This window comes from Falco naumanni, chromosome 3 (assembly GCF_017639655.2).
Source record: "Falco naumanni isolate bFalNau1 chromosome 3, bFalNau1.pat, whole genome shotgun sequence".
NCBI classification, from domain to species: Eukaryota; Metazoa; Chordata; class Aves; order Falconiformes; family Falconidae; genus Falco; species Falco naumanni.
Window position 1 is genome coordinate 7,150,241 of NC_054056.1, and position 27,958 is coordinate 7,178,198.

The following is a 27,958-nucleotide window of genomic DNA, read 5'->3' on the forward strand; positions in this document are numbered from 1 at the left end:
TCTTGAGATATCTAGGCTGGTTTAACATATTACAGAACCAGGAAATGACTGTTGCCTTTCTAAAACTTCTTAATTTGGGGAAGCTGTGAGAGTAGTCAATTCTTTTTATTGTGGTTTCCTCTCAGATGTTTTTTACGCTCCCAGATCAGGGTGAAACTTGCCTTTTCTCATTTTTACAGCTCAACCTACTGGAAACTTGATAATTTCACTGTGTGGGTGGAAGGGAGGGGAAGAGGTTTAAAAAGTGACCTTAAAAAGATGTTCTTTCTCTTCTGAGAATGATTTCATATTGGTTCTTCCTAAATCATAGAATCATTTAGGTTGGAAAAGACCCTCAGGATCACCAAGTCCAACCATTAAATGTGGGTGTTTTTTAAAAATAATCTGGTGTTGGCCACTGCTGTATCATGCACAGAACTGAACCCATGTGTGAGATGCCACTTCAGGTGAAGGAAGGGAATACGGCAGGAGGAAGAGGAGGATGCAGGAACGGAGAGGACTTGCCTTGCTCACAGCCAGCCTCCTCTGTCGCTTGGGGTGGCCCTGGCCGTGCTGCCCACGCCGTGCCAACGCCGGGGCCGGATCCCCGGCCGCCTGCACCCCACAGCCGCGGCCTGCCCGTGGAAGGTGGCGGGGGGCTTCCCTCACAGCTTCCCCTGTACAGTTCGCCTGTAGACTAAATCATTGCATTGTATATCAGTCTCCTCAGCGACAGATTTTAATTATTGAATAAAAGTATTTTAGGATTTTTTTTTAAAAAAGCACCTGATTTTCGTGGTCGTGTTTTAAATGCTATGGCCGGGGGAGCAACGTGGGGGGCCAGGCCCCGCTCCTCCTCCACGGCCTCGCGGGGGGCGTGGCCCTGGGGGCCTTTCCCGCCCTCACGTGGCGCATGCGCCAATCACACGGCGCGTGGACTTTTAGCCCCTCCCTGTGTGCCGTGCGCATGCGCACCCTAGCCACGCCCCCGCGCGCCCTATAAATACCGCGCCGCGCCGCATCTCGTTCTCTTTCGTCGTGCGGCGGGACGGGTACAGGTAGGTTAGCTCCCGGCGGCGGCGCCGCGGCCTCCCTTCCCCTTCCCTTCCTCTCTCTGTGGTCCTTGCGGCCGTGAAGGGCCACGCTGCCTGTGGCCAGCTCTGGGAACGTTGTGTCTCTTTTAACATGCTCGTAAGAGGTGGCGAGCTGGCTGCTTGGGGGGCACCCCGGGGCCGCAGTCCTCTCACGCTCCTCACCATCTTTTTCTCTTAAGGCTTTTCTGACGCCTGATGCTGTCCGGCCTTGTCCAGCTCTGCTTCCGTCGTGTGAGTGTCCCTGGTGGGGTCCCGCCTGTGGGCTGTGTGGCGGGGGGGGGGGGCTGCAATGCTTTAAAATGTCGGTCCAACGTGGATACCCGGAGAAGTCGCTCTCTCTCGGCTCTGTCCGTGTGGCGCATGGGAGCGTAGGCCTTCGGGCCCCTGACGTACAGTCCCTTTCCACGACGTTGGAGAACAAGCCGGGCCTCGAGTCTGCAGCCTGCATATTCCTACTGCTTCTCTGAGCCCTCGGGCGGTGACAGAGGAGACAAACCATGCAGGAAACACTTGGCCACTCAAAATGGCTGGCTGGGGGGGGGGAGCGAAGGGCGAGTGGGGAAAAAAACCCTTGAGCAATGGCTTAAAGTACTTTTTTATCATTTCCAGTTCCAAGCTTGAAAAGTCTGGCATGAGCAGAGCACTGGTTTGGAAGGTAATTTTGCACTAATGTTGTTGGCTGTACATATTATGCGGTTCTCTTATTAGTTTATATTTTTAGTTGGCTTGCTATTTCTCAATTCCTTACGAAAACTGAATTGGATCGGCTTAAAGTAATTGAATGCCGATGCAGACTTTATAGGTGTTAGTTAACAGTGAAAGCTTAGCTCAGGCGTTCCCTAGCTTCTAAGATATTTTTGGACTTTGAACGGGTGGGGGGGGGGAAAACCTTATTCCAGAATCATCTTAAAGAGAAAAAAAGAGTCCTTGGTGAAGCGGAAATAATTTGATTATCTTGGGGCCTTGTTTGTGCTATGGGAATTGGGGAAAGAGGAGAAACAAATTTTTTTTTCCTAAATTGTTGCAGGCACTCGTTGCTAATTGAGATGAGATGCTGTTAATAAAGAATCCCTGTGGCTGGTAAGAGAGGGTGAGTATATTGGGAGTACCAGCCCAAATACTTAATAAGGGTGATAGTTAAGGTTCAGTTGATGTGGTGTGTGTAATCAAAATGTAGCTGCAGAGATGGGAATGGGCTGGAAGTGGAAAGAAAAAAGATCTGCATTTGTTGGCCTTCCAACAGCACGTGCTTCACCCTGGGGACTGCCATGAAGTGGCTCTCTGGGGGCCCGAGCAGAACTGCAGTGTGCCTGGGCACGTGGTGGGTCAGATGGCTGCTCAGTTGTGTGGTACAAGAAGCAGGGACTGGGGCTGAGCCTGGTGGGCTGGCTGCACACAAAAAAGGCAGATAAAGCCATGGGACTGTGGTAGAATTGGCTTGCGCGTGCCTGAAAGGCGGCACAAAGTCAAGGGCGGGACTTGTGGGTGGCCTGGCATGCCAGGAAGGAGCTGCATCTGGGGTGCCTTCAAATGGTGGGAGCGTGGGGTGTGAAAGGAATGGGAAGGAGGGCTGTGGACCAGCAACCCTACTCTCCAGTGGGGCCGGTCCTGCTGCTGGGAAAGTGGATTTGACCCCCATGTGTGGCCAGGACGTTCCAGGGGAAGCTGATACTGGAGGGATGTGGGCAAGGCCAGCAATTTGTGCATCTGTGTTGTCTGAAAAAAGGCCTTAAATTACCGATTTCTAAACCTGTATTTAGCTGCAGTAAAGAATTAAATAAATGTGGTTTTTTTTTTGCTTGGTGTGTGTTTCTTTGTGAGCGAATTGTTTGGTTAGTCCTGGAGTATGAAACATCCAGGACATTCTTATTGATGCCTCTCACTTGGAATCGGCAGTGGATTCCTAGTCGGGAAAGCTGCAGAAACCCACTTCAAACCCATGCTGGCAGCTATTTGGGCTGCATTAGTAGTGGGCAGTACCTACCCAGAAGCCTGATTATGGTCGGGTCTGCTGTGGGGGGAATGGCAACAAAAGGGGAACGATACTGATGGGTGGCTTCTGTGGGGGTGGTTTAGGATTAAAGGATTGGAGTGTAAATAATTAACTTGGCTACCTACTGCTGCCCTTGAGCGGCTGGCTGGGTATCCTGCCCTTGGTGAAATCCAAAGGGTAAGGTAAGGGATGTCCCATCAGCTCATCCAAAGAGATCCAGTGGGTGTCTGGAATAACTTTTTAAAACATTCCAGGGTTATCCTTTTCCGTGGAAGGGTATTAGATCACCTGGGCTACTGGCTGGGTGGGTAGCATACCTCAGGAGCCGGATCTGTTCAAGGGTAGATGAGGCTGGCCTGTTGGCTAAGTATGTAATTGGCTTGGCTTCTGTTTAAAAAAAAAAAAAGCTAATACATGCCAAATGGATTATGTTGACCTTTGGTCTAAAGAATCCCGAGGGGTGGAATTGCAAATTTACTGGAGTACTAATCTGGAATAGTTAATACTCTCCTGTTAGGCAAGAGACAGGCCTTGCTGATGCAAGCACAGACTGTTGGTTGCTGTGACAGCAAGAAACTTACCCAGTTCCTGCTCCAAGAATAAAAGTGGACACGTGATGGTAAAGGTGGAGTGTGCTGTAACGAACATTAGGATGGACCTTGTGGTCAGCTCTATGCCTCAATACTCTCAGGAAGCCAAATGGATAAAAGCCTTTGGTTTCATCTTAAGCTATATTGTAATGCTAATTACGAGGACCAGAAAGTTCCAAAACTCCCGGTCACTGGCTCTGAAGTGTCCTTGCAACTCTTAAGGAGTGTGATTGTGAAGGTGAATCTGATTACAAGTGCCAGTGGGTTTTGAGCGGTCCTGGAAACTGATTTGGAACATTAATGGCACAAACTGCCAAAAAGGCTAGAAATTCAGCATCCCATTTCCACACAAACGGACAAAGCAATGGTTGGGTTCTGGCAGCAACCGGGAAATGAGCGGTCTGGACAGCATTTCACCCCTTTGAAGAGTTCAGTTGGGTCAAATGTGCTTGATACCCAGCTGCTCTTCACAACCCAGCAGCTGGAGGTGTTCCTGCCAGCATGGCAGTGGCCCAGGGTATGTGTGGTGGCCCACCTTCCACCACCCAGCTCAGCCACACTGGGGTCTTGCAAGAGTCCTCCACCCCATGGGCAGGAGCCTTTAGTGAAGCCCTTTCATGTTGTAAATGATGCTTTTAATCCTCTGTAGACAAGTCAATTTTTCCTCAACTCGTGCAATCGTTATTTCCATAATTAGGCATTCCTGAGCCGGAGAAGGCTGCTACAAACATCTCTTGTTACGCTTGAAACGGTCAAAAATGCTGTAGATGCTTTGGAAAATTTGGTCTGAAATCAACTTGCTTTCCCGGTTGACTACCCAGAACGGGACGGGCTGCGGGCTACCTCGGCTTCACACCAACGCGAGTTACTGGACTTGTGGCTTTTATTCCAAACCAATCCAAAGGGATCAAATAGGGCATAAAGAAGTTACGTAAGTTTGTGTTTTCCATCAGATGGCTCCAGAACAAGCTCTGGTAGATGGCAGCTTGGCTGTGGTCCTGGCTTCCAGACCTCAGCACGTGGGCCCACGGGATGTTGTTGATACCTTGCCTTGCTTCATTAACATTGTCCAATTAGACAAGTCCTTGGGTTAAATACCTTACACTGCAGATCTGTCCCCTCCCTGCTGTGCCTGTGGCCGTGCTGCCCGTAGGAATTGCTGCTTCTTAGAGGTGGGGCATCAGGACAGGCAATGTGCGCGGTAACAGGCAGGCACTGGCCAGGACACCCCACAGAACCCTGCGCAGGGCCTCCGGAGCGGCAGCTGCCTGGCACTGCCTGCATTGTCTGTGCTGCCTGCCCTGCCTGCGCTGTGCCCTCCCTGGTGCTGCCTGCGCTCTGCCCTGCCTGGCATTGCCCTCCCTCCCTCCCGGGCATTGCCTGCCTTGCCCTGCCAGGTGCTGCCCTCCCTGCCTGCCTTGTTCCCCCTGCCTGGCGCTGCCCTCCCTGCCTGCCTTGTTCCCCCTGCCTGGCGCTGCCCTCCCTGCCTGCCTTGTCCGCCCTGCCTGCCTTGCCCCCCCTGCCAGGCGCTGCCTCCCCTGCCCGCCCGGCCCGCCAGGCCTGGCGCTGCCTACCGGGCGCTGCCCGCGCAGCCGCCGGCCGGCAGGGGGCGCTGTGGCGGGCGGGCGGCGCATGCGCGGTGCGGAGGCGCGGCGGCCCGGCCGGCGGCGGAGCGGAGGTGGGAGCGCGGCGCGGCCCCGGGGGCGGTGGGTGGGGGGCAGCGGAGGGGGGTGGGGGGCGCGGGTGTGTCGCGCCCGCCGAGCCCCGGCCCGCCCTGGGTGCGCCCGGCCGCCGGGGCGAGCGGAGAGCGGCGGCGGGAGGGGCCAGACCGGGCCGCGGGCCTGCGCGGCCCCACGTGAGGCGGCGCGGGGAATTCAAACGGCGGGAAGGGGCCGGCGGGGGGGGCGACTGGGCAGGGGGGGGGCCGCGGGCGGTGAGCTGGGCTCACGCCGCCCGTGGGCCCGGCCTAGCTCTTGGGGTCCCACCGGGCCCCCCGCGGGCCGTGCTCCTGCGTGGGGGCGGGATGCGGGGGGCGGGCAGGCCTGGCCCCCCCGGGGTGCTGCGCCGCGGGGCGGGGGGCTGACGGGGGCTGACGGCAGCGCCGCAGAGGGACCGCGATAAAACGCGCAAGGAAAATCCCACCCAAGCTGCGTTCTGCCGAGGGGGAGCAGAGATGGGCGCTCGCAGCCCGGCTCCCTCGGCAGCCCCCCCCAGGTGACCCGAGGTGACGTTAAAGCCGGGAAGGGGGGGAGGGGCGAACACTCGACAGGCCCGTGGGCGACCCCCTGACAGCGTGTCGTTGGCATTCAGATCCAAGGCACTATGCCGGGGAAGCGCACTGCGAAGAAGAGCCCGGTGCTGGAAGAGTCTGCGGGAAGGAAGAAGATTAAAGGTAAGAAAAAATCCCTGGGAGTTTTCCCTCCCTGTTCCCAGGGACCGGTTGCATCGGAAGGGTCGTTTCCCATGTGTGATGCGTGGTATTTCTCATCTTGCAGTCTGCCACCCGTCCCACTGCACGCAGCCCGGCCTGGTGCTGACCTTGGGGCAGGGTGATGTTGGCCAGCTGGGCCTGGGGGAGGACGTGATGGAGAGGAAGAAGCCGGCCCTGGTGTCGCTGCCGGAGATGGTGGTGCAGGTGGAAGCCGGAGGGATGCACACGGTGTGCCTCAGCCAGACGGGAAAAGTGAGTGCAGCGTGGACAGGGCAGCACCCGGGGGGGCATGGGGAGACTGAGCTGTGCTTCCCCGCGAGCTCTGGGACGTGTTCTTGAGCAAGGGGTGGGTGGTCTGAATCAGACCTTGCTCTGCCCAGTCGTGTAGCTCCCTTCAGCTCCAGGGATGACTGTGGTCCCCATGCCATGGACCACAGAATTTTGGGGACTCAAAGGGATAATTCAGCCCGGTGGGTCTCTGCCCCCTCACTTCAACTCAGCTTGTTGCCCCTCCCGGTCCCATCCTGATCAGCTCGCTCTTCTTCTGCAGATCTACACCTTTGGCTGCAACGATGAAGGTGCCCTCGGGCGTGACACCTCAGCAGAAGGGTCAGAGACCACACCAGGGCTGGTGGAGCTGCAGGAAAAGGTGGTGCAGGTCTCTGCGGGGGACAGTCACACAGCTGCGCTGACAGATGACGGCAGGGTTTTTGTCTGGGGCTCTTTCCGGGTATGTTGATTTCTTGGACGCTGGAAGCTCTGTTGATGGTTGCTGCTTCTGTGACTCATCTCCCTGCATCTTTCTCCACCCAGGATAACAATGGGGTGATCGGATTGCTGGAGCCCATGAAGACAAGCTCTGTTCCTGTGCTGCTCCAGCTCAGTGCACCTGTCATTAAAATTGTCTCAGGTGAGCAACGTCTTGGGGTGTGCCTGGGTCGGGCTGGTGCATGAGGCAGTTGCAACCCTTGGGAGAAGGTGAAGGTCCAGAAAGTCCATGTCCTTTTCCTCCCCCTTGGCTGCTGCGAGCCAGCTACAGGGTTGTGCTTGCTCTTGTCTGGCTCTTGAGAGAACAGACCTTGTGTCTCTTCTAGCCCTGATGGTAATGTTAATATTTGACCCAATCTGATGCAAAATGCCTTACAAGAGTGCTCTAACCACGATCCCACAGGGTCAAAGCACTCGCCCTCTTCTAGACTTGGGGAAGCTGAGCAGAGCAGCCAGGGAACTCGTCCAGGGCCCAGGTGAGGTTGGGGGAGACCTCTGCCCCTAAACCTTCCCAGAAAAACTTTGAAGTTTCGTTTGGGGATCAAGAAAAGGGAGATCCTGGGGGTTTAAGTTGTGCCAGAAGCTGGTGTCAAGGTATCCGATGCAGTAATAAACCCCACTAAGTTCTGGAAAGCTGGGAGAGCTGGGGTTTATGTGTGAGATCTCAGCCCCTGGGTCTTGCTGGGTTCCTGGAGCATGACTCCTGCTTCTCTCCTCTCCCTCATCCCCTCCCAGGGAATGACCACTTGGTGATGCTGACGGTGGATGGCGACCTCTTCACCTGCGGCTGTGGCGAGCAGGGCCAGCTGGGGAGAGTGCCGGCACTCTTTGCCAACCGAGGAGGAAGGAAAGGGCTGGGTGAGTTGCTGTGGTGCTCGGAGGTGTGTGGTGCTGCGTCCTTTGGCCCCAGCTCTGCACTTTGCAGAGGAGCAAAGAGACCCAGTCTCTTGCCCTGTTGCTCAAGGGCTTGTATGTAAATCGGTTACTTGAACTCAGTAAGCTGGATCTAAGGGGGAGGGAGAAGAGTGTAAATCATTAGTTTAGTCCTTGTATGATGCCTTGTCTCCTGCCCCAGAGCGCCTGCTGGTCCCCCAGCGTGTCCCTGTCAGAGGTAAAGGCAACAGAGGCAAAATGCGCTTCCAGGATGCCTTTTGCGGAGCTTACTTCACCTTCGCTGTCACGCAGGAGGGACACATCTATGGATTTGGCCTCTCCAACTACCACCAGCTGGGTGAGTTTCATTTACATCCCTCCAGATCTCCTGCCTGCTTTGGTCTGGGTGTGGACTTCCCAGTCCTGTACTGCCCTGGCCTGGGGGGGAGCACTGCTGAGCGTCCCAGATCCTGAACACCAAGCACCCGCCAGACACACTGGAGCTGGAAATTGGGGTGGGGGGTCATCGTGCATAGCTCTGGCTTTAGATCCCAGGCGCAGCAGCTGGTGGATTTGGGCAGAAATTTGATTTCTGGGGGCTTGGGGTGGGGGCTGTGTTAGGCTCTGGTGGGGTGAGCCCCAGGGCAGATGGCTTTTTGCCGGTTCCTGGCTTGGGCTGTTTGTGCCTGCGGACCTGATCTGCCTGGGTTTGTGCATCCTGCCCCACAGGGACCCAGGGCACAGAGCCCTGCTTCTCGCCGCAGAACCTGACGTGCTTCAAGAACTCCACCAAGTCCTGGGTCGGGTTCTCCGGCGGGCAGCACCACACGGTGTGCGTCGACTCAGAGGGTGAGCACCCTGAGAGGCATGACAGGCGGGCTGGGAGTCACACAGTGCAGGATGGGGGGAGGCCCACGGCCCTCGTCCCAGCTGGGGAGGTGTTGGGGTGAGGGTGATGTGCTGGAGCCCTCCAGGTCCTTGGTGTTCAAGGCAACAAGGGTGTGAATTTGCAGCAAAAGGCAGGGAGGGTAACAGGAACCTGGAGTCACTTGTGAACTCTGCTCTTGCAGGCTCAGTAGTCTGTCCAGGCACCCACCCACCCTGCTGATTTTGGGGAGCTCAAAGGTTTCTGTCCCACCCTGCACCTCCTGGTTGGGATCTAGGGTGTAGCAGAGAGGAGTGATGCTCCTCCAGGAGTCAGACTGGGGAGAGAGGGTCTGGCTGTGGCCTGCTACAGGCTTCTTCCCGCCTCGTGCCACCCCTCTCGTGTGTGCGTTGTGCTCCAGGTAAAGCCTACAGCCTGGGCAGGGCAGAGTACGGCCGGCTGGGCCTCGGTGCAGGGGCAGAGGAGAAGAGCGCGCCCACGGTCATCCCAGAGCTCCCCAGCATCTCTTCTGTCGCATGCGGCGCATCGGTCGGCTACGCTGTCAGCAGTGATGGTGAGTGCCGGGGGCCTCCGGGGGCTTGGGATTGCCACCCCGTGTTCCTTCCCCACCCCTCATCCGTCCGTCCTGATCCCCCTGGATCCGGCCAGTCCCGCTTGTCTTCATCACACGCTGCCAGCTGGGTCGGGACTGGAGCCAGGTCCTGGCGCTGATTGACCACCCGGCCTGGGGGCAGCTGGGCAGCAGCTGCTCAAATATTTTTGTGGGCCCTTGGCAGTGAGGTTTGTAACCAGAGTGTTGACCAGGTCGTTGGCCTGCCAGTCCCTTCTCTACACCCTGAACTCTGCTGCTGCGAGACCTCCATGCTCTGGCGCTGCACACGCGTCTGTAGCCCGCAGCTGTGGGAGGAGGGTTTGTGGTGGGCTGATGGATTTGGTTTGCTCCCCAGGGCCAAAACACTGCCTTGGCTATGTGATGAAACACCTCTTTGAGTTGCAATAGCTGCTCCTCTTCTTCCTGCCTGCATCTCTGGCACCCATCACCCAGCCCCCTGCCCTGGGTTTGGCTGCTGGCTCCCCTTCCCACCCCACCGTGCAGCCGCTTGGAAGTCACAACTTGCATCACCTCCGTTGCAGGACGAGCGTTTGCCTGGGGGATGGGCACCAACTACCAGCTGGGCACAGGGGAGGAGGATGACGTCTGGAGCCCCGTGGAGATGACGGGCAAGCAATTAGAAAACCGCACGGTCCTGGCCGTGTCCAGCGGCGGGCAACACACTGTGCTGCTGGTCAAGGACAAAGAGCAGAGTTGATGAAGCAGTGCCACGCAGCTGAGCCCAGCAGGATTGCAGGACCTGTGCACGCACCCCCGCCTTCTGCCCCGGTCGGGTGACTGGTTTCCAGCTCTGGGCTGCCATTGACGGCAGTGGGGAGGGCAGAGCCAGGCCCCAGCGGTGTCTGCATGGCTGGAGCAGGGCTCTTCAGGGATGCTCGTGTTTTTTCTCCTTGCAAGCGTGTGTCTGTCTTCCCAGGTGCCCAGTGCTCTGGCAGCTCCCCTGGGTCAGCTTGGTCCTAAACTGGTCTCAGTACTGTGACTGGATGGGTTTTCCACTTTTCATCTGTTTGGGTTTTTTTTTTTTAGTATTTCCTGCGCTGGCAAAGCTGAAGGCCTTGTTCTTCACAAAAGGGTTTGAGCATCAGGCTTTCTGAGGTCCCCATGTTCCCCATCTCTGGGTGCTCCTTCATCCCCTTAACCTAAACATCTTTTGCCTCTCCGGCTTGGATTTGTCTGTGGCCACCCACCTAAGACCTCTGGGCTTGGCCCAGCTGAGATTTTGGTCCAGCAGACATGCTCCTGGGGAGCTCTCTCCAATTCACTCGACACTTGTGGTTGCGGTGGGGTGGATGATGTGGCTGGGAGCCTGCGAGGGGGAATGCTGCTGGATGATGCCCAGCCCGTGCTGCGCGCAGAGCTGGGCTGCTGGAAAAGGGCAGGGGGCTCCTGCCTGGAGAGGCCACCTCCAGCGCAGCGGTTTGCAGTCCCAACCGCTCTTGCTGATTCCTGTTGCCTTTGAAGACTCAACAAAATCCATCCCACAGGTGGGGACTTTGTTATTTTAATTTTTTCTCTTTCCTTTGCTGAGGAAGGGGCTTCATTTGCTGTTAGGGCCTCACTGAGAAGACAGCCAAACCCCAGCTATGCATCGCATCACTTGAAACAACAGGACTGCCTCCTCATCGCCTCTGGTCTTGGTCCAGCTGGTCTTGGCTCCCTGCGCCCGGCCTGCCCCGTCTTTCCGTGCTGCCTTCCAGGTACCTGGACTGAGAAGGTGGTCTGTGAAGATGAAATTTTATACATTAAGTTGTAGCAATAGGGGGAAGCGGTGGGTGTGCGCAGGGCTGGTGGTTGGGACTTGTACAATGGTTCAGAATAGGTTGAATTTTTTTAAAAGAAAATGTAAAGTATTTTGGTTGATTAATTGATGAAGAGAGGGAAAAAAAATGTAATCTTTTAACGTTTGGAATAAACAGTTTTGATAAACCCTGGGGTTTCCTGTGGTTTGGAGGGGTGGGCAACCCTCCTGCCACCTCTCTCCACAGACCCTGCCACGTTCCTGTCCCCGAGCTGCCACAGGAGCTGTGCTGCCACCTGAGCTTTGGCATCTGCACCAAGGTGGCCCCAGGGAGGGGAGCCCAGGGCTGAGCAGAGGCTCAGCATCCTTCAGCCCGTGCTCAGGGGCAGGTGGGGACAGACTGGGGACACTTTGGCCTCCTGCCACCCGTGGACAAGGAGCCAGTCCTCTGTTCCCGTGGCGCCTGGGGACAGGTCGAGATGGGAGCTGGCTTTGTGGGGGTGCAGGACCACCCTTGGGTGCTGTGGCGGTCGCAGCCGTGCCCGGTGCCGCGTGTGTGCAGTTGTGGGACGCGGCCGCGGGATGGCAGCAGGAGAAGGCGCTGGGGCTGCTGGAGCGCTGCACTGGGAGAAGTGGGGCAGGGATGGGAGGGTCCCGGTGGGGTCCTGCTTGTCCCCATCACCCTCCCTGCAGCACCCTGCCTGTGGCGGGTCATCCCTAGTGTCTTTGGACCTTCAGAGGCTCAGCTGAGCCCACCAGCGTGGCTGGAAAGTGTCTCGGCACATCCCCGCTGCAGGCTGGGTGCTGCGGCTGCTCCCAGAGCTGGAGCTGAGCCGGGCGCGTGCGTGTGCTCCGGCAGAGACTGGCACGGATGAGCCAATTTCCGCGTCCTGGTGTGACCAGAGCTCCCGTCTGTTGAGTCTTAATTAGTTTGGGAGGGAGCAGGTTCTGTAATGAGCCTCCAGCCAGGGACGGGCTTTGGGCAGGCGGTTGGTGGGTCCTGGGAGCAGCTGGGGCTGCCGGCAGCCTCTTGCCTCCGCTGCTCTCGCATCTTTTGGGCTGGGGCAGGATGAGCTCCACGGGCAGGGGGTCCAGCAGGAGGCTGGGCACCCGCCTCTCCCACCACTAAAGGCCAGGTTTGTGTTTGGTGGTTGCAGATTTGGGCTTGCAAAGGGCTCTCCCACGTAAGCGTGCAGGTGGGGTGCAGGCCCAGGGGGAGCGTTCTGCCGCTGAGGACGGAGCCCATAGTTTGCCATCACTGCGGGCTGAGCCAGGGGCAAGTGTTCCTTAATATCACGGTTAATGCTGCTCCCCAGGGACGGTCACCCTCCATTTGATGCTCCTCCTCCCATCAAACGTGACCTGCCGGTCCTGGTACCTGATGGGGAAATTGCTCGTTGTCTTGGGCCTGATTCCCAGCGACAAGCTCAACATTAATGTCTTGTCTCCAAAACCAGCACTGGTATTTTTATATCCCTTCCAGGGAAGAAACCCTGTCCCACTCTGAGTTGCTTTGCCACTCTTTTTCCAAGCCCATGGATGCCATCGTGACGCAGATGGCTGTGCCACGCTCCGCAAAGTCCTGCTCCAGCGGCTGCTTTTCATGTGTTTTCGTGCCCTTCGCTTTGAACCTCGCTGACCTATTTATAGCTAAGAAATGCAGAGAGACTTAATAACCAGAGACGTGGGACTCCTCCGGCATCGGGGCAATGCTGACAAGCCACCGTGGCTGCTGGGGCTGGAAGAGCAGCTTCTGGCTCTGGGGGGCTCCTGGCACCCGGCTGGAAGGAGGCAGCCCCGGGCCCCCCGGCGTTGGTTGGGGCTGGATGCAGATGGGTTAAATAGCCAGGTAAGCCAGGTTTGGGTTTGGGGAGTTTGAGGTGTGGGGTTTGGTGCCGTTCCTGGATAGTGTGGATGCCTGCCAAAGAGGGTAAGGACTCTGTAGAGGTGATGTCCTGTTCAAAACTTCATAGAAAACTGTTTTAGGAAGGACAAAAGTCACCCTGGTAAGGGCTGGAGCCCCCCAAGGCGTTGCTGGCAGCTTGGAGGGGAAGGGGATGTGCAAAGCAGCCAGAGAGGGACCCGACCAGCCTGGCCAAGGCACCCACTGCACCCTGGCGACTGCCCAGCTGTCAGCGAAGTGTTTTGCTTTGTAACCTCCCCGGTGCAAACCCAGGCTGGCTGGGGTTTGGCTCCCCCCTCCTCATCACCCCCTCCTCATCACACCAGGGACTGGCACCCTGGGGCATCCCTGGTGGGTCGGGCTCTGCTCCCAGCTCCTCTCCTTCCATCAGCTCAGGGCAGCTTTTCTCAATCCCGCCTTATCAGTCCCGCTGTTGGACAGGGAAGTTTCATGATGCAAAACTGAACCAACAAAAGCCAGTGCAAGAGGCCCCAGGGCCAGATCCTGCCAGGAGCCGATGCACCTCCAGCTCCTTCAGCCAGGGACAAAACCCCAGTCATTCCCAAATGGGATGGGATCATTCCCATCCACCCATCCTCAAGGGGCTGGTTGTGCTCCTGGGAAGGGGAAAACATCCCTGAGCTTGCTGGTATTTTCAAGAAGAGAGGGAAAACAGGGCTGGGGAGAACAATAGGGTTTAAAATATTCAGAGCTGATGAATCAGCCGGCATTGTCTTGGGAGGCAGAGTGACACTTCAATGGGAAGTTGCTGGAAATTGGGGGAAGGATGAGCCCCCACGCAGAGGGGAGAGGGTGGGCGAAGGAAAACAGTTTAATTGAGGAAAGGGAAATGTCTCATTAACAAGGTTTTGCACTGGCAGAGCAAAGCAGCGGTGTTTTGGGGGTGAGGAGGAGAAAACTGAGTCCTGTGGTGGGGTTTGGGAGGAACTCCTGGCTGTGCCAGGGACTGGTCTCGGTCCAGCACCGGCACAGCCAGACCCTTTCCCATTGCCGGGGGTCCCGGGTCAGCGGCTCTGATCCCACCCTCCCGGTCCCCATCTGTTGCTATTTGAAGTGTGTAAAAGGCTTTTAATTTACAGACAAAAGATGAGAATGGGATTTGGGGCTTTCAGCATCCACAGTGGATGAGCTCTGGTGTTGTGAAGCTCTTTTGTCTCCAGAATAAAAAGCACTTTGTGTGTCATTTGAGCGATGGGTGGGGTTCTGGGGTTTTTTTCTTGTTTTTTTAACATGATGCTTTTTTGAATGCCAAAAAAATCTACCTATGCAACGCTCCTGCAGGATCTACTGGGAGGGAACTGCATCTTCAAGAGGGTTTGGGGGATGCTAAGTTGATTTCTTGTTCTCCTTTTCCTGCTTCCAAGAGGAAACGAGTGTTAATTATTGCCAAGTTGCCTGCTGGCAGGGCCACGTAGTTTTCCCTGGGCTAATTAAACAGCCTGCTGCAGCTTGTCGGGTCATGCAGGTCTGTAACGATGGCTGGAGTTAAGGAGCCTGGTCATCTCACCGGGTGGTCTCACGTCCCAGAGTCCTGTCGTTAAGGCCGGGAAACTGGCCAGTATATGCCAGTATAAGTGGGGCATGTGATGGTCTGGTGTGGCTCCTGGTAGAGGAGCTTGTGGGGTCTCTTGGGGATGGGAATTGGGTTGAAATAGTGACGCGTGGGTCTCTCTGCCCACTCCCAAAACTGCTGAAGTCCTGGTTCAGCTCGTTTAACAGGCCAAAACTCAGGAAACTTCTCACCCAGCCCAGGACATCCATCGGGAGCTGGAAACAGCAGCCTGGCCCCTTCCCTGCCTGGAGAAGCCCCCGTGCTCCCATGGGACACCCACCACGCACGCCGGCCCCGGGGCTCTGCGTGTTCCCCCCAGTCCCACTTGCACAGGGAATAAAATAGCACAAGCTGAGCAGAATTTGTATCTATGAAATCAGGGGAGGGGGGGAGAAAACCCTAGTAATTATTCATAGTGGATTTTTTTTTTCTTTTTAAATGATGAATTGCAAAATGAGAAGCATCTCTTCAGGGCTGAGAGCCTGCATCCACCCCGGGCTGCTCTGGAGCAAGGGTGGTGGGAGATACCACCCGTGTCCTCGCCAGGAAAGCCAGATTTACTCATTTCCATATGCATAATAATGCAATTACAAAGTCAGCCTAAACCTGCAGTGCAGACAAAGAAACAGGCGGCTTCATAATTAATCACACGTGTAAGAATAAAGCCTGTTACATTAGGGTTCATTATTTGGTGGATTAATTTTTTTTTTTAAAAAAAAAGAATGTATTCTGCAGCGAATGTGTTACTAGACTGTAAAGATGGTCCCTGGAAATAGCTTGTAGGTGCGTGGCAGCTCCCGTGTGCTGGCACGCGTCGCTGCATTATTCAGCTGGGCTGGCTGCTGGTTTAACTGGGTTGTGAAATCACTGGGGGCGGTGCCCAGCTTCGGTTCCCGAGGGTGCTGGATGATGGAGAAGGGTCTTGGAGCAGTGCTGGAGCAGCGATGACCCTGCTAGAAATCATCTCCAGGTGGGAAGTCTGGTTTTTCGCATCCACCCAAAACATCTTTGCGGTTTTGCCGTTCTTTGGGAACTCACAAAACACCACAAACTGACACGGCAGAAGCAATAAATACTTTGACATCCAAAGTCTCATTAAGTGGGAATGGAGTTACAGGCTCCAACACCCCTTTCCGTTGGATTTTCACTAAATCCTCATTAGCATTTAAATTACAAATGTAATTTGGGCCAGGATTTGAGCTGCTGGGCTATTGAAATAAAACTATCTGGACGACCGGCAGCAGAGGACCCCCTCACGTGCCGCTGGTGCAGTGCAAAGGCTTTTGGTTATCGGTGCTGGCAAAATAATCCCGGCTAAAGAGACTCCCTGTTTCACAAAGGTGGGTTTTTCCTGGTATGGGGGTCTTTAAAACTTGAATTTAGAGGTTCCTCTCCCATCACTCCCCGAACATCACCCTGAGAGTCGAGAGCTGGAAACTGCTTGCTATCTCTTGTTTTATTTAGTTTTTTAGAAAGCATCGTTCCTATACAGAAATGCCATCAAAAGCCCAGAATCGCGAGGGCTGGAGCTGGAGGTACCAGCTGAAGCTCTTTGCGAGGTTCCAGTCGGTGCTGCGGACCCCGCAGGAGCCTGAGCTCCATCACACAGAGTAGCAGGGTCTGCTATAGCAGGGTGGGCTGGGGTGACCTGGGGTCACTTGAATTTCATACAGCTATAGACAGAGAGATATACATATATCTAAATATATATATAAGTATACAGAGTGCCCTCCAAGCATCCCAGCTGCGGCACGGCCCTGCACGGGCAGATAGAAGCTCCCAGTGGTGTTTCCCTGGGTCGGGATTTGACCCTGTGCTCCCAGCCTGAACGAGGGGCTGGTGGAGCTGGGGGGGGGGGGTTGCTGTTGTGGGGAGAGGCCAGACCAGCCCTCAAATGCTGCTGGAACAGGCAGGTGGGTGATGCTCTGGGGCCGTGTCATTGCAAGGGCTCCGGCACAGTGTTTGCCATCAGCGTCCCCTTTTCCCCCAGGAATATTCCTTTTTATTATTCTTCAGAAAAACCTAAGCTAAGAAAAGCCACGATCCCATGTCCTGGGCTCCGAGTTCTGCCCAAGCGTGGCTGTATTTAAAAAATAATGGCTTGAAGCCTTTTAACCTGCTTTAAGGCCATTGCAGGCACACATCCCAGCAAGCTGAGAATTTGGCAGATGGAAAAAAGGCCCCGTGGGGATGGGAAATGGGGTGGCTGAGATTTGGGAGGTGGCCAAGCTGCCTGTGGAGTCCCAAGCCATCCTGCAGCCCCCAGCACTTGCAGCTTGGACCCCCCCAACATGACAGCATGTTGCGCTGCGGCAGAGATGCCCCATCCACGGTTGATGGGGTTCCTCTCCCCCATGTCCCCCAGTTTCTTCGCTGTGCTCTCAGCAACACTGCTGCTGTGGTTGGGAACTCTGCTGTCCTTCGTGCCTTTACCGGCCTGGATCATGGCGTTGGTATCTCTAGGAGACACTGAGACACTGGCCAAGGTGAGTGAAGAGGTCAATGATTTTGAATCATCACATTTTTGGGGGGTACCCCCCAGATTAAGATATCAAGCTGGAATTCAGCTTCATGCTGAATCCTGGAGTGAAAACCAAGATGTCCTGGTCCAGAGTGGGACATTCCACCCCTGTGGGGACACCCAGCCCTGGTGGGACCCCCACCATTGCCAAGACCTCACCATGAACCAGCTCCAGACCGAGAGCCGTTCCCACCACATGCTGCTGAGGGCTTTGCCCCCAGGGTGGGTGGAGGTGGAGAGCTGAAAGGTGGTCTCCAACTCCTTCTGGACACCTTAGTCTCTCTTCCCATAGAGCTGAAGCTCAGCCTTGTAGGACCCTGGGGGTCTCCCCCAATTCCTGCCCCAGAGCCTGTCCTGCTCGCCCTCCTGCACCCGATGCTCCATGCTCCACAAGCAGCCAAGCTTGCAGTGGCAGGGGACGAGGAGACCAAGCGTGGCTCTGCTGGTGGTCCAGGACTCCATCCGTGCCTGCAAAGGGATCCAGAGGAGCCCTGGGTGGGAGGTGGAGGTCTCCTGGCTGACGCAACACCAAGCCAGATGCTTTTGCTCGGGGCAGGGTGACAGGGGCAGGCAGACAAGGGGATGGCTCGTGTGCTTCGGCAGCAATTGATTCGAGATCCAGATGGGCAATTTCACCTTATTTGGTTCCTTTGAAAAAGAAATTGGTTTTGGCTGCCTCATCAGCTCTGCCTTCCTAACAGGGAGGCTGCAATTTCCACAGGCTCTGGAGAAAGGTAGGGCTGGTAAGGAGAGGTAATGGCCTTTATTAGGCTAAATTGATGCAACTGGAAAAACCAGAGATGCAGCCCAGGCTCTCCATCCAGCCCACGAGCCCCAGGTGCACCCAGGCACTGGCCTGCTTCCTCCAGCTGCATCAATTTGTCCAATAAATGCTATTATGGCTCCCTCCGAGCCACCGCCTCCTCCTCCTCTTCCGGCTGTTTGACCTCCCAGTTGCAGCCACAGTGGTGGGAAGGTGAGAGGAAGGAAAAGCTGTGGCTCCCGGATGCTGCTGGCAGCCAGCACGGGGGATTCAGTGAGCGGAAGGCTGGGAGGACCCATCAGTCATTGTTTAGCAGCAGGTAATGTGGTCCAGAGGTCCCTGGCCGGTGGCTCCCGCAGGATGTGCTGCCTTGGAGCTCGGCTGCCTCTTCGGAGGGATGGCTGCTCCGACCAGATGAGTGCTGAGCATGAAATCCCAAAATCTGTGCCTCTTGTGGGTGGTGGGTCCTTTCCCAGTGCTTGTATGACATCTGTCTTTGCTTGGGAAACTATGAAATGATGGTGATGTTTTTCCCATCTTCTTCTAAAAAAAAACCCTATCCTTTTTGGCTTTGCCAAAGGAAATTGGGGCAGTGCTACTGCTCATCCTTCACCCGGCAGGCAGGGGAGAGAGCCCTCCCAGCACCGCCCGTTAGCCCATCCTAATTGCTTTAGCACTGCGAGAAACTCCTCAAATTCACATGAATTGCTCCCTTAATGAGATCTTTCTCAGCCTTAATGTCTTCGGAGGCAGACGGGCGAGGAAGTGGTTTCCCTGTCGCCCTGATGGATGCTGGGCCAGGGGAACTTGGCACTGGCACGTGGACACGGGCTGGGCTTGGGATGTGTCCTGCTCCATCCCTCTACCCAGCCCCTGGCCGTGTATCCATATTCCCATTATCACATCTGTGTCTGGGGCTGCCCTGGCTGCGGCCAGAGGTTTCTAAATAATACAGTAATGACGTTAATAGTAGAAAGTTGTCCTCTGGAGGCAGTCCCTGTTTGAAGAACTCCAGTAAATTTTTTCCTGTGGATCTGGGGCTCTTTGATAACAGTGTCTCTGAAGTGGTGTTGTTTTCTCTTCCCATCTCTGGTTGTACAAAACAACCAGACACAGCTCAGGGGGGGATGGAGCGAGGCCCCGTGATGTGGCATCACCCCCTGGCACAGTCTGCTTCTGCCAGGGGAGCATTTCCCCTCTTGCCACGGGCTGTGGTGCTACCTTGGCCCATGCAGGAGAAGCAGGTGGTCGTTGCAGTCACGGCGTCCCAGGACGCGTAGGCTTTGCCAGTAGCCATGTGTTGGAGGGTGACAGGCCTCGTTGGGTGTACGGGGCTGCCGACTGTCCCCAGCCACGGTGGGACCAGCAGCAGGGCAGCCCTGCCCAGGTTGTCTCTTGTTTTGGTCCTCTCCCCACATTGCCTGGGGGGGTCCCGATTCCCCCATCCCTGGTTTTCCAGGATGAAAAAAGTCTTTGCAGTCACTTGCTGTCAGTCTGAACTTAAACCCAGCGGCGTTATCGAGCAGCACCCAGGTCACCACCCTGCTAGAGCTCCGTGGTGGTGACCTGGGTCACTTCTGAGCGCAGGTCGTCCCCTCCGTGGTCCTGGCAGCCCCGCTGGAAGCTGCCCACGTCTAGTCATGCTGGCTTGTTGCGAGCTTCGGAAGGTGTGCAGGTGGAGACCCGCTCCCGCGTGGTGTTTCTGGCGCGGGAGAAGCTGTTCTGGTCCACGCGGGCTCGGAAAGGCAGGCAAAACTCTCGGAAACACCTCTTGAAATTTTCATCCAGGAAAGCATAAAGGACGGGGTTGAGGCTGCTGTTGGTGTAACCCAGGGCAATGCAGAAGTGCAGGCTGGCCACCACGTAGGGGTTCTTCTTATCTATGTCCACCAGCGTCCAGACGATGACGAAGATGTGGATGGGTGTCCAACAGATGATGAAGGCTGCCACCACCACCAGCACCATGCGCGTGATGCGCCGCAGGTTGCGGTCCTTCTCCTTGGAGCCCGAGAGGAGGCGGACGCTCTTCAGGCGAAGGATCATCAGCCCATAGCAGATGGTGATGACCAAGATGGGCACCATGAAGGCGAAGATGAAGACACAGATCTTGGTCACGGTGTCCCAGTAGATGGGAGGATCGGGAAACTGGAGCGTGCACAGCACCATCCCATCTGTGGGAGAGAAGATGATGAGAGAGGGAGCTGGTGGAGTGTCTGCTGTGAATACTGCCTGCCTTCTGATCGGTCACGGCTGGGCATGTCCATGCTTGTTAGAAACACAAGGAGAGCCATGCCCACCCGCCAGCTTTCTGCAGAGACCCCCCCAGGAGCTTTGTGCCACCAGCCCCGGGGTGCCGAGAGGATGCAGTGGGTGCAGTGACCCAGGGACTTGTTCCCTGCAGAGCCTCCTGGGCCATCCCCATGCTGTCTCCTCCCAACCACTGTGGTGGTCACATCCCCATGTCACCTTCCACTGAAACCTGCCCACTTCCCCAAGACGCCCAGAACTTTCCCAGCAGCCGAGGGCTGGTGTCCTCACACAGGAGCTGCGGATCTCAGCGTGGGCCAGCTGGGGTCTTTGCGATACCACTGCGGGGGTTTTTAGGCTCCTGATTTGCAACCCAGGAGCTGGGGAGAGGCACTGGTTGGACTGGAGGTAGGGAAGGGGGGAGGACAATTTCTGGAACAGTTTCCAGCCTTTGAAGCCAAGACAGAAAATAACACTGTGCCGAGTATTCCATGGCAGGACATGCTATGGTCCCACAGAGGGGTGCCCATCACTGCGCTCCCACCTGCTGCAGGAACCGGTGGCTTGGGTTTGCCAGCTCCCCCCCGGGATGGACAGATGGGACAGGAGGGGACCTTTTCCAGAAGTCACTTGCCTTTTGACTTGGTGACCGCCATGGCCATGATGGGCACACCGATGAGGGAGGAAAGCACCCAGATGCAGACATTGATGACCTTGGCCTTGGCTGGTGTGCGGAAGTCCAGGGCCTTGACTGGGTGGCACACAGCGACGTAGCGGTCCACACTCATCATGGTGAGGGTGAAGATACTGGTGAACATGTTGTAGTAGTCAATGGAGAGCACAACTTTGCAGAGCAGCTCCCCAAAGGGCCAGGTCTCCATCAGGTACTTGGCGCTCTGGAAGGGCAGTGTGCTGGTGGCCAGCGCATCTGCCAGGGCCAGGTTGAAGATGTAGATGTTGGTGGCTGTCTTCATCTTGGTGTACCTGGGGGTGGCAGAGAAGGGAGCTGTGACATGTGGTCAGGGCTGGCTTACCATGCCCAAGGAAACGGCCTTGGGTTGCCCAGGGGAGGTTTAGGTTGGGTGTTAAGACAAATTTCTTCACCAAAAGGGTGGTCAAGCATGGGAACAGGCTACCCAGGGACACGGTTGAGTCACCATCCCTGGGGGTATTTAAAAGACGTGTAGATGTGGTGCTCAGGGACGTGGTTTAGTGGTGGGCTCAGCAGTGCTGGGTCTTCTCCAGCCTAAATGACTCTGTGATCCAAAGCACGTGCACGCTCAGTGTGACGAGGAGGGGTCACAGCCTGGCTGCTCGTAAGGTGCCATCGCCCTCGGTGGGCAAAGGCACGTGCTTGTGACGTGCCCTTCTGCGCCGCTGGTGTGCTCAGCACCTTTCCAGGTGGACCAGGGACCATGTTGAGAAAGTCCTTGTGTCCGTGCATGGTTTTAGTGTGGGTTGAAGCCCTGGTACCTGGACCCTTCCGAAGTGGTTATCCCTTACCCTGCCAGGGAGGTGACACTTATTCCTGTGGCCGTCTTTATTCCAAGCAAATCTGAAGAAATTTTCAGAGAAGTCACTTCTCCAACTAAATCGATTTACTCCATTTCCCTGAATCAGTTGCACAATGTCCTTTACCTCCCGAAACTTCCTTTATCTGATTTTCCACCCAGTAAATCGTGATTATCTAGCTTGCTTCCCTGTCGAGTTTACTTGCAGAAATTGGATCGATGACCCTCGGAAACAGGCCATCTGGAAGCAGCCCAATTAGCCAGGCTCCAGCTCCGGAGCCTTTGGGGAAGCCTCGGTCACCATCCGCGGCTCAGGGGCACAGTGCTGCTTTCCCCGGGGTGCTCAGCAAGGGCTGCAGCCGCCTGTGGCTGGTGTGCCGGCTCCAGCCCTCGTCATATCATGGTAAAACAGCCGGTCCTGAGCACTGAAACCCTTCCTGAAGGGATGAGGCACAGTTCTGGTGGGTGCCAGGGCGGGTGGGGGTGGGGGTGGGTCCTTGGAGCATCCAGCCCCACAGGTGTGGCTCAAGGCGATGCTTTGAATGGTGTGGCTGGGTTGAAAAATGGATGCGCATCCCTGCTGCCGAGGGGCTGGCGGGGGTCCCCAAAGGGCAGTGTGTTTGGGTTGGGTTGGGGGGGCTCTGCAGCAGCCCCCAGTTGTTTGCTAGACTGTGGGCAGGGTGACACCAGCGGCTCAAACCCTTTCCTTGCGCTCGCTTCCAGCAAGTCCCCGTTGCTCAGAGCATCCTCCACAGCCCTGAGCGTGCTTAGATGCACCCTAATTAATTAACAAAAGTGTCAGTTTGAACACGAGCGTTGCCATGCATGGCTAAACCTGCCTGTAGCACCCCCGGGGTGGGGTTCAGCCCTAGACAGAGGGGGGCTGAATTCAGCCCCGGTGCATGGGGGGAGGCAACCCCTTGCCTGCCAGGTGACAAGGTGACTGGCACAGCTCATATAGAAGGACCCCATCGTGTGGGGGGGTCTGGCGGGTAAACTGGGGTGAGGGGCTTGAGTAGCTCCCATCTCAGATGGCTGTTGCTCTGCTGCCCTGGCCGGAGAGCACGCTGCTGTAGGAAAGAGCCCCAGCATCCATCCCCTGGTATCCAGCCCCTTCATCCATCCATCCATCCCAGCAGGGTCAGGAGAGCGCACTGGTGGGGACACAGACCCACTGGGTTGCGCTGTCAGTAGAATCAGAAGATGGAAGCTACAAAAAACCATTTATCTCTGGGAGACAAGAGCAGCTTGGATGGGCACCCAGCTCCAAGAGCGTTCCCTTCTCCTTCGCCTTGGCTGCAAACGGCAGCCCCTTGCCCAAGGGTGGAAATATTTCAGTTGAACTTTTTTTGGGTTTATTTTTAATATGGCATTAAAAGTGTCTTTTCCTTGAAAAGTCCTTTTCAGTTCTCTTTAGTGTTACTTTCCCAAGCTGTTTTGCAAATGCATCTCCTAGAAAAGCCTAATTCCAGGTTAAACAACAAGCTGAGGATTTGTCTTATTGTTAGGTTTTTACCTCGCCTAGATTAAAAAAATAGTCGTTTCAGGTAGATTCACACTTCTTTGGTCTCTGGAAAAAATCGGTGATTTATGCCATGCTCTGCCAGGCGTGCTCGGCCATGCTGGGTAAGCACTTCCCCAAGCCCCTGCCAGCTGTGCTGGAGGGGGAGGGGGGGGGGGGGGGGGAAGGGGGGGCTGCGCAGTGCTGTAGCCCCCTCCCCAGGCAGGATGGGGCTGTGCTGGTGAAGGGATGGGGATGACTGGGATGATGGGGATGACAATTTAGCCCCTGGAACTGGGGTTTCAGTGCAGGATTCATCCCGCTCTGGGACTGAGGGTCAAACCCACTGCACGGGGTGGGGGGTCCAGCCTGGTGACGCCCCCAGAGCTGCAGACAAAGCTGCTGCTCCAGGAAAGAGGTTTGTCACCGGCAGCAGAGCAAACCGGCTGCTTCTGCTGATGGAGCTCCCCAGGCTGCCAAACCCATCGCAATTAAGCAAGTGCCTTGATTGGGAAGTTACGCACTTGAACGAAACAATCTGGAAGGTGTTGACGGAGATGGAGCTGGAGGGGCCGGAGCAAGCGCAGGGCAGCTCTGCATGCCAACAGCGATGCCGTCATCTGGACTCCCAGGTAGGGACCCTCTTAGAGGTCTCCAAACCTCTTGGAAAATAAATAAGTGAAAGAAACCACTCGCAAAACTCCTGGAGCTGCTAAAAGCTGTTGCCTTAAGGAGCCTGGCTCAACAAATCCTGCGCCCAGCAAAGGGATGCCCTCGCAGCCTGTGTGGGAGCTGGCGGGGGGCTGATGGGCTCTGCGGGGACGTGGGCACTTGCAAGCCCGAGCTTGCAGCTGCAAATTGCTTCCAGGGGTATTTTTAAAAACGCCTGACCATGCAGTGGTAATTGCAGTGCTGGTCGCTGTCAGAGCTGCCGGCTGCGCTGCTGTCAAAGGGTGCTGAGCTCCTCTGGGCGCCTGGCTGATTGTTGGCAGCTCAGAGCAAGGAGTGCTTTGGGTTTCAGCTGTGCTCGGCTCTCTGTGGTGCTGGGTGTCTGTCTGGGGAGCTCAGCTGGGGGCCCTGGAGCAGGGTCCTGCGTCTGCCTGCTCCCTGGCATGCACGGACTCTGCGGCATCCTCAGCACCGCATCCCCAGGGACCCTGAGCCCTGCAGGACACGCTCCAGCCGTGCTTGCAGGCTGCAAGCTCTGAATCCGAGCTGCTCCCATCCCACAGCCCTATCCTGCATGGACACAGGTTTCCCTAGCGGAGCCTACCTAGTCCTGGCCCGATCCCTGCGACGTGAGCGACTCGGCCAGCGAAGCACTGTGAAATGCCCAGCAGGCTCGGCCAGCCCCTCCTGCCCCACGGCTCTGAGGAACGTTTCTTCATTCCTTGGGAGACGTGTTTAATTCCAGCATCAGCTGGTGGGTCAGAAACTGGGGGACAAGAAACTCTGCCCCTCTCGGGATGTGTGGAAGCTGTAGAGTCAGGCTTTCTAAAGCACGGGTAACATTAGGTTACTCAGTGAGTTAATAGGGAGGATGTTGTTTGTACCACATTAAAGCTTTCTCTTTAAAATGCCTTTTCTTTTCCTCACGGAGCAGAACCAGCTGGAGGGGGTCTAATAACATACATCCTTCACCATGACACTGTACGTGGCGTATGTCTCTGCCATGATTACATTAATCTGCTTTTTTTAGACGAGGGTTGATTTTTAAAGCCCCTTCGAGTGGATGAAAAATCCCGTCTGGTGTCAGGTGGGGTCAGCAAGTGACACCCCCATCCCACTGCCCATCGCCCACCCTCTCCAATGGTTACAAGTACCAGAGCAACCCAAGAGCCAGGGGTGGCGGACCTGCTGCAAGGGTGATGGGCAGCCTGGTGCAGCTCGTGGGCACGTTCGGGGCTGGTTTCCTTCCCCGCCGGTGAGTCACGGCATTTATTTCGTGCACAGGCAGTGCCGGGCCATGCTGACCTCCGGTAATGATTGCTACGGACTGAGAGTGCTGGGGTGGTGGTGGAAATGGTTAAAAATGGGGGGTTTGCCTAAATCCATCCACAAGCTCTGGCTTGGCCCCAGGGTTTTGGCCCCAGCTGGAGTTACAGCAACCCCTGGGGTGATGGGAATTGGGGTTAACCCCATGAATCCTGGGGGGCCCAGGATAAGCCCCCCCTCAGCGCTGTGGAGCCCAGGCACCCAGTGAGAGTGCTCCCTCCTGCCAGGCTGGAGGGGGTGAAGTCTCTGCGTGGTCACCGCAGCGCAGTGATGGCGAGCATGGCTCCTGCCTCCACTGCCGGCAGGGCCCGGGGGCCATGGGGGGGTCCGTGCTTCCTCGCTGCCGGTGGTGGTCTGTGGTCTGCAACACATCGATTTCCCCATATTAACAGCAGCCTCGGCCACATCAACCCGTCTTACCCAGACAGGATCAACCAGCGGCTCGGACAAAAGGGCTCATAGGGGCCGGGAATGTCGCACCCCGGGCTGGGTGCAGCAGCGTCTCGCCCTGCCCTGTCTGAGGAGGTGGGTTGCTTGTCCTGGGGTGCAGACACCCACCAGACCCCCTCCCTGCCCAGGGATAGCCTCAGCAGAGGTGCCTCTGCCAGCCAAGGTCCTGCTCCGGTGCCTGCTTCCCCGCTGCCATGCCGGACAGAGCCAAAGCGGGGTTCAGCATCCCCTGGGACACGGGTGGGTGTCTCTGTGCTGGAGCCGGTAGGTCGTGCTGGGGCGCCGGGGGACAGCTCAGCCGTGGTGCGAGCTGGGGGTGGGCGATGCGGGTCCTGCTCTTTGTTAGAGAAAAGCAGGAGTCAGCCGGCTGGGAGCTGCCGACGGCACAAGCACGAGCTTGCGGTGGAGCCAGGAATGGGCTGGAGTGGGTAATCCACGCTCTGCGCATCTCGGGTCCCATTGATGGAGCAGGGTAGGTACTGGTGGGACCCCCCAGATCCTCTCCTTGGGCTGGGGGGGGGTGGGGCTCGGGGGCCTCCCTGCAGACACCGCAACTCTCAACGGTGGCATTTGCATGTCGGAAAGAAATCCCCCACCAGCCTCTCGCCTCCCCCAGCCGCAGTGTGACCACCCCTGCGGCTCCTCAACCCCCACTCCCACACAGGGCCGAGGACCAGGCGGCTGCTGGGGTCGGGGTGTGTCCCCCAGCTCCTCCCCAGCCACCAGCTCCCGTGCACCCCCCATGCTGCTTTGTGCACGTGCCGTCTTTGCTTTTTCCTTTTGCTTTTTCCTTTTTTTGGGGTGGACATCCCACCTACATGTGTGTGCTTGCCGGTCACACGCACATCACAGCCATCAGGTACACCCATACCACCTGCTCACACGCAGCCAGTGCACACCCACCCTCGCTGCTGCGCTGTCACACATGGGACACGCTCAGTCCTGGTGCACACTCGCTCCTGCTGCTGTCACACGTGGAACACGCTCAGTCCTGGTGCACGCTCGCTCCTGCTGCTGTCACACGTGGAACACGCTCAGTCCTGGTGCACGCTCGCTCCTGCTGCTGTCACACGTGGGACACGCTCAGTCCTGGTGCACACTCGCTCCTGCTGCTGTCACACGTGGAACACGCTCAGTCCTGGTGCACACTCGCTCCTGCTGCTGTCACACGTGGAACACGCTCAGTCCTGGTGCACACTCGCTCCTGCTGCTGTCACGCCCCTGGTGCACACTTGCCCCTGGTGCACATCCCGTCCTGGGCCACACTCACTTCTGCTGCCATCTCACACCTCGCACATGGTGCACACTGGCTCTGGCTGCCGGCTCACACTCGATGCATGCCCACCCGAGGCGCACACCCAGCTCCCGCACACGCTCCGCTCTCACCCCCAGCCCACCCCAGGCCCCTCGCTCGCCTGTTTCACACCCTCCCCCACACGGCGGAGGGCGCGGGGTGCCCGCTCTCACCTGACGATGCCGTACATCACCAGGACGTTGCCCAGCAGCCCGACCACGCACACCACGGAGTAGAGCGCGGTGATGACGATGGCGATGAGGATGGAGGTGGCGTTCTTGGCCCGCGGTGGCCCCGTGTCGTTGGCCCCCTGGCCGGGCAGGGGGGCCCAGGCGGAGCCGTTGCCCCAGGCGGTACCGGCAGCCGTGGGCAGCGCCGTGGGCAGCTCCATGGCCCCTGGGTGGCCGCGGCCCCGCCGTGGCTGCCAGGCGCATCCGAGCTCCGCGGGTTCGAGTCCCGCTGCCGCCAGAGCCGCCGCCTCCCGCACCCGCGCGGCGGCCGCTCCCGCCTTATAAACCGACGTGTCCCCCGAGCCACGTGGGGCCGGGGGTGGCCCTGCCCGCCTCCCCCCCACTCCCTGCCTGCCTCCCCCCGCCCTGCCTCCCCCCGCCCGCCAGCGGCTCCCTGCCTGCAGCCCCCCTGCAGCCCCCCGCTCCCTGCCTGCAGCCCCCCTGCACCCCCTGCTCCCTGCCTGCAGCACTCCCTATGCCCACCCGGTCCCTACCTGCAGCCCCCCTGCACCCCCCCGGTCCCTACCTGCAGCCCCCCTGCTCCCAGCCTGCACCCCCTGCTTCCCACCCGTGCCCCCCGGCCCTGCCTGCCTCCCCCCATCCCTCCGTTCCTGCCTTTCTCCCCCTCCGTCCCCCCTCCCCTCCGCCTGTCTCGTCTCCCTGCCGGGCCATGCCCTCCCAGCCCCTGCCTCCGCCCCCCGCCCCCATCCCTGCCTGCCCCCCATCCCTGCCTGCCACCTTCCCTGCCGGGGGGGCTGCAGGGGCGGCCCCGAGCATCTCGGGGGAGCCGGGCTTGAGGGGGAGCACGATGTATCTCCGTGCTACAGCTGTTTCAGATTTTCTTTGTCTGGAAAGTGGGGGGGGGAGTGTGCAAACATCCCCTTGTCCTCAAAGCAAAGCTGGAGTCTCCCCAATTCCGCCCCCCCCCCCCCTCCCCGCCGTGCTTTTTCTCCCCCTCCTTCTCTCCCCCCATATGCTCTAGGGTGGGGGGTCTGTGGGATGCTG

At 57.4% G+C, this 27,958-nt stretch overlaps 2 protein-coding genes and 1 non-coding gene across 5 annotated transcripts; 2 read left to right on the forward strand and 1 right to left on the reverse strand.

The window, feature by feature from the left end:
• Nucleotides 1-1,009: 1,009 nt before the first annotated feature.
• RCC1 (regulator of chromosome condensation 1) lies at nt 1,010-11,153 on the forward strand. Of its 3 annotated transcripts, none has more exons than XM_040588743.1 (13): nt 1,010-1,304; nt 1,683-1,728; nt 2,101-2,163; nt 4,354-4,587; nt 5,967-6,048; nt 6,152-6,339; nt 6,638-6,817; nt 6,901-6,997; nt 7,591-7,713; nt 7,931-8,086; nt 8,458-8,577; nt 9,015-9,167; nt 9,749-11,153. In XM_040588743.1, exons 5-13 carry the CDS (start codon nt 5,979-5,981, stop codon nt 9,922-9,924), a joined length of 1,263 nt encoding a protein of 420 aa, XP_040444677.1. In that variant the 5' UTR covers nt 1,010-1,304; nt 1,683-1,728; nt 2,101-2,163; nt 4,354-4,587; nt 5,967-5,978; the 3' UTR covers nt 9,925-11,153. The 3 variants fall into 3 exon arrangements, with proteins under 3 accessions (XP_040444677.1, XP_040444676.1, XP_040444678.1); XM_040588742.1 differs by having other exon boundaries at nt 4,354-4,582; XM_040588744.1 differs by lacking the exons at nt 1,010-1,304; nt 1,683-1,728; nt 2,101-2,163; nt 4,354-4,587 and adding an exon at nt 5,301-5,334.
• On the forward strand, nt 1,381-1,585 carry LOC121085940. Its single transcript, XR_005827251.1, has one exon. It is a non-coding gene; the product is annotated as a small nucleolar RNA SNORA73 family (small nucleolar RNA).
• Nucleotides 11,154-15,919: 4,766 nt separating the features above from the next.
• On the reverse strand, nt 15,920-27,252 carry OPRD1 (opioid receptor delta 1). The gene is made up of 3 exons (XM_040588748.1): nt 26,897-27,252; nt 20,607-20,956; nt 15,920-19,899 (listed from the first exon to the last, which is right to left on the reverse strand). The coding sequence occupies exons 1-3, from the start codon at nt 27,112-27,114 to the stop codon at nt 19,364-19,366; spliced, it is 1,104 nt and encodes a 367-aa protein (XP_040444682.1). The 5' UTR covers nt 27,115-27,252; the 3' UTR covers nt 15,920-19,363.
• Between the last annotated feature and the right edge of the window lie 706 nt (nt 27,253-27,958).

What these genes read in the sequence shown, in the direction of transcription:
- RCC1 (XM_040588742.1), top strand. Translation starts at nt 4,424, where the DNA reads ATGCTTTGGAAAATTTGGTCTGAAATCAACTTGCTTTCCCGGTTGACT. An exon ending in GGGAAGGAAGAAGATTAAAG is followed by an intron (nt 6,049 to 6,151) that starts GTAAGAAAAAAT and finishes CTCATCTTGCAG; the next exon opens with TCTGCCACCCGTCCCACTGC. An exon ending in CTCCAACTACCACCAGCTGG is followed by an intron (nt 8,087 to 8,457) that starts GTGAGTTTCATT and finishes CCTGCCCCACAG; the next exon opens with GGACCCAGGGCACAGAGCCC.
- OPRD1 (XM_040588748.1), bottom strand. Translation starts at nt 27,114, where the DNA reads ATGGAGCTGCCCACGGCGCTGCCCACGGCTGCCGGTACCGCCTGGGGC. An exon ending in GTGATGTACGGCATCGTCAG is followed by an intron (nt 20,957 to 26,896) that starts GTGAGAGCGGGC and finishes TGCCACCCCCAG; the next exon opens with GTACACCAAGATGAAGACAG. An exon ending in GGCGGTCACCAAGTCAAAAG is followed by an intron (nt 19,900 to 20,606) that starts GCAAGTGACTTC and finishes TCTTCTCTCCCA; the next exon opens with CAGATGGGATGGTGCTGTGC.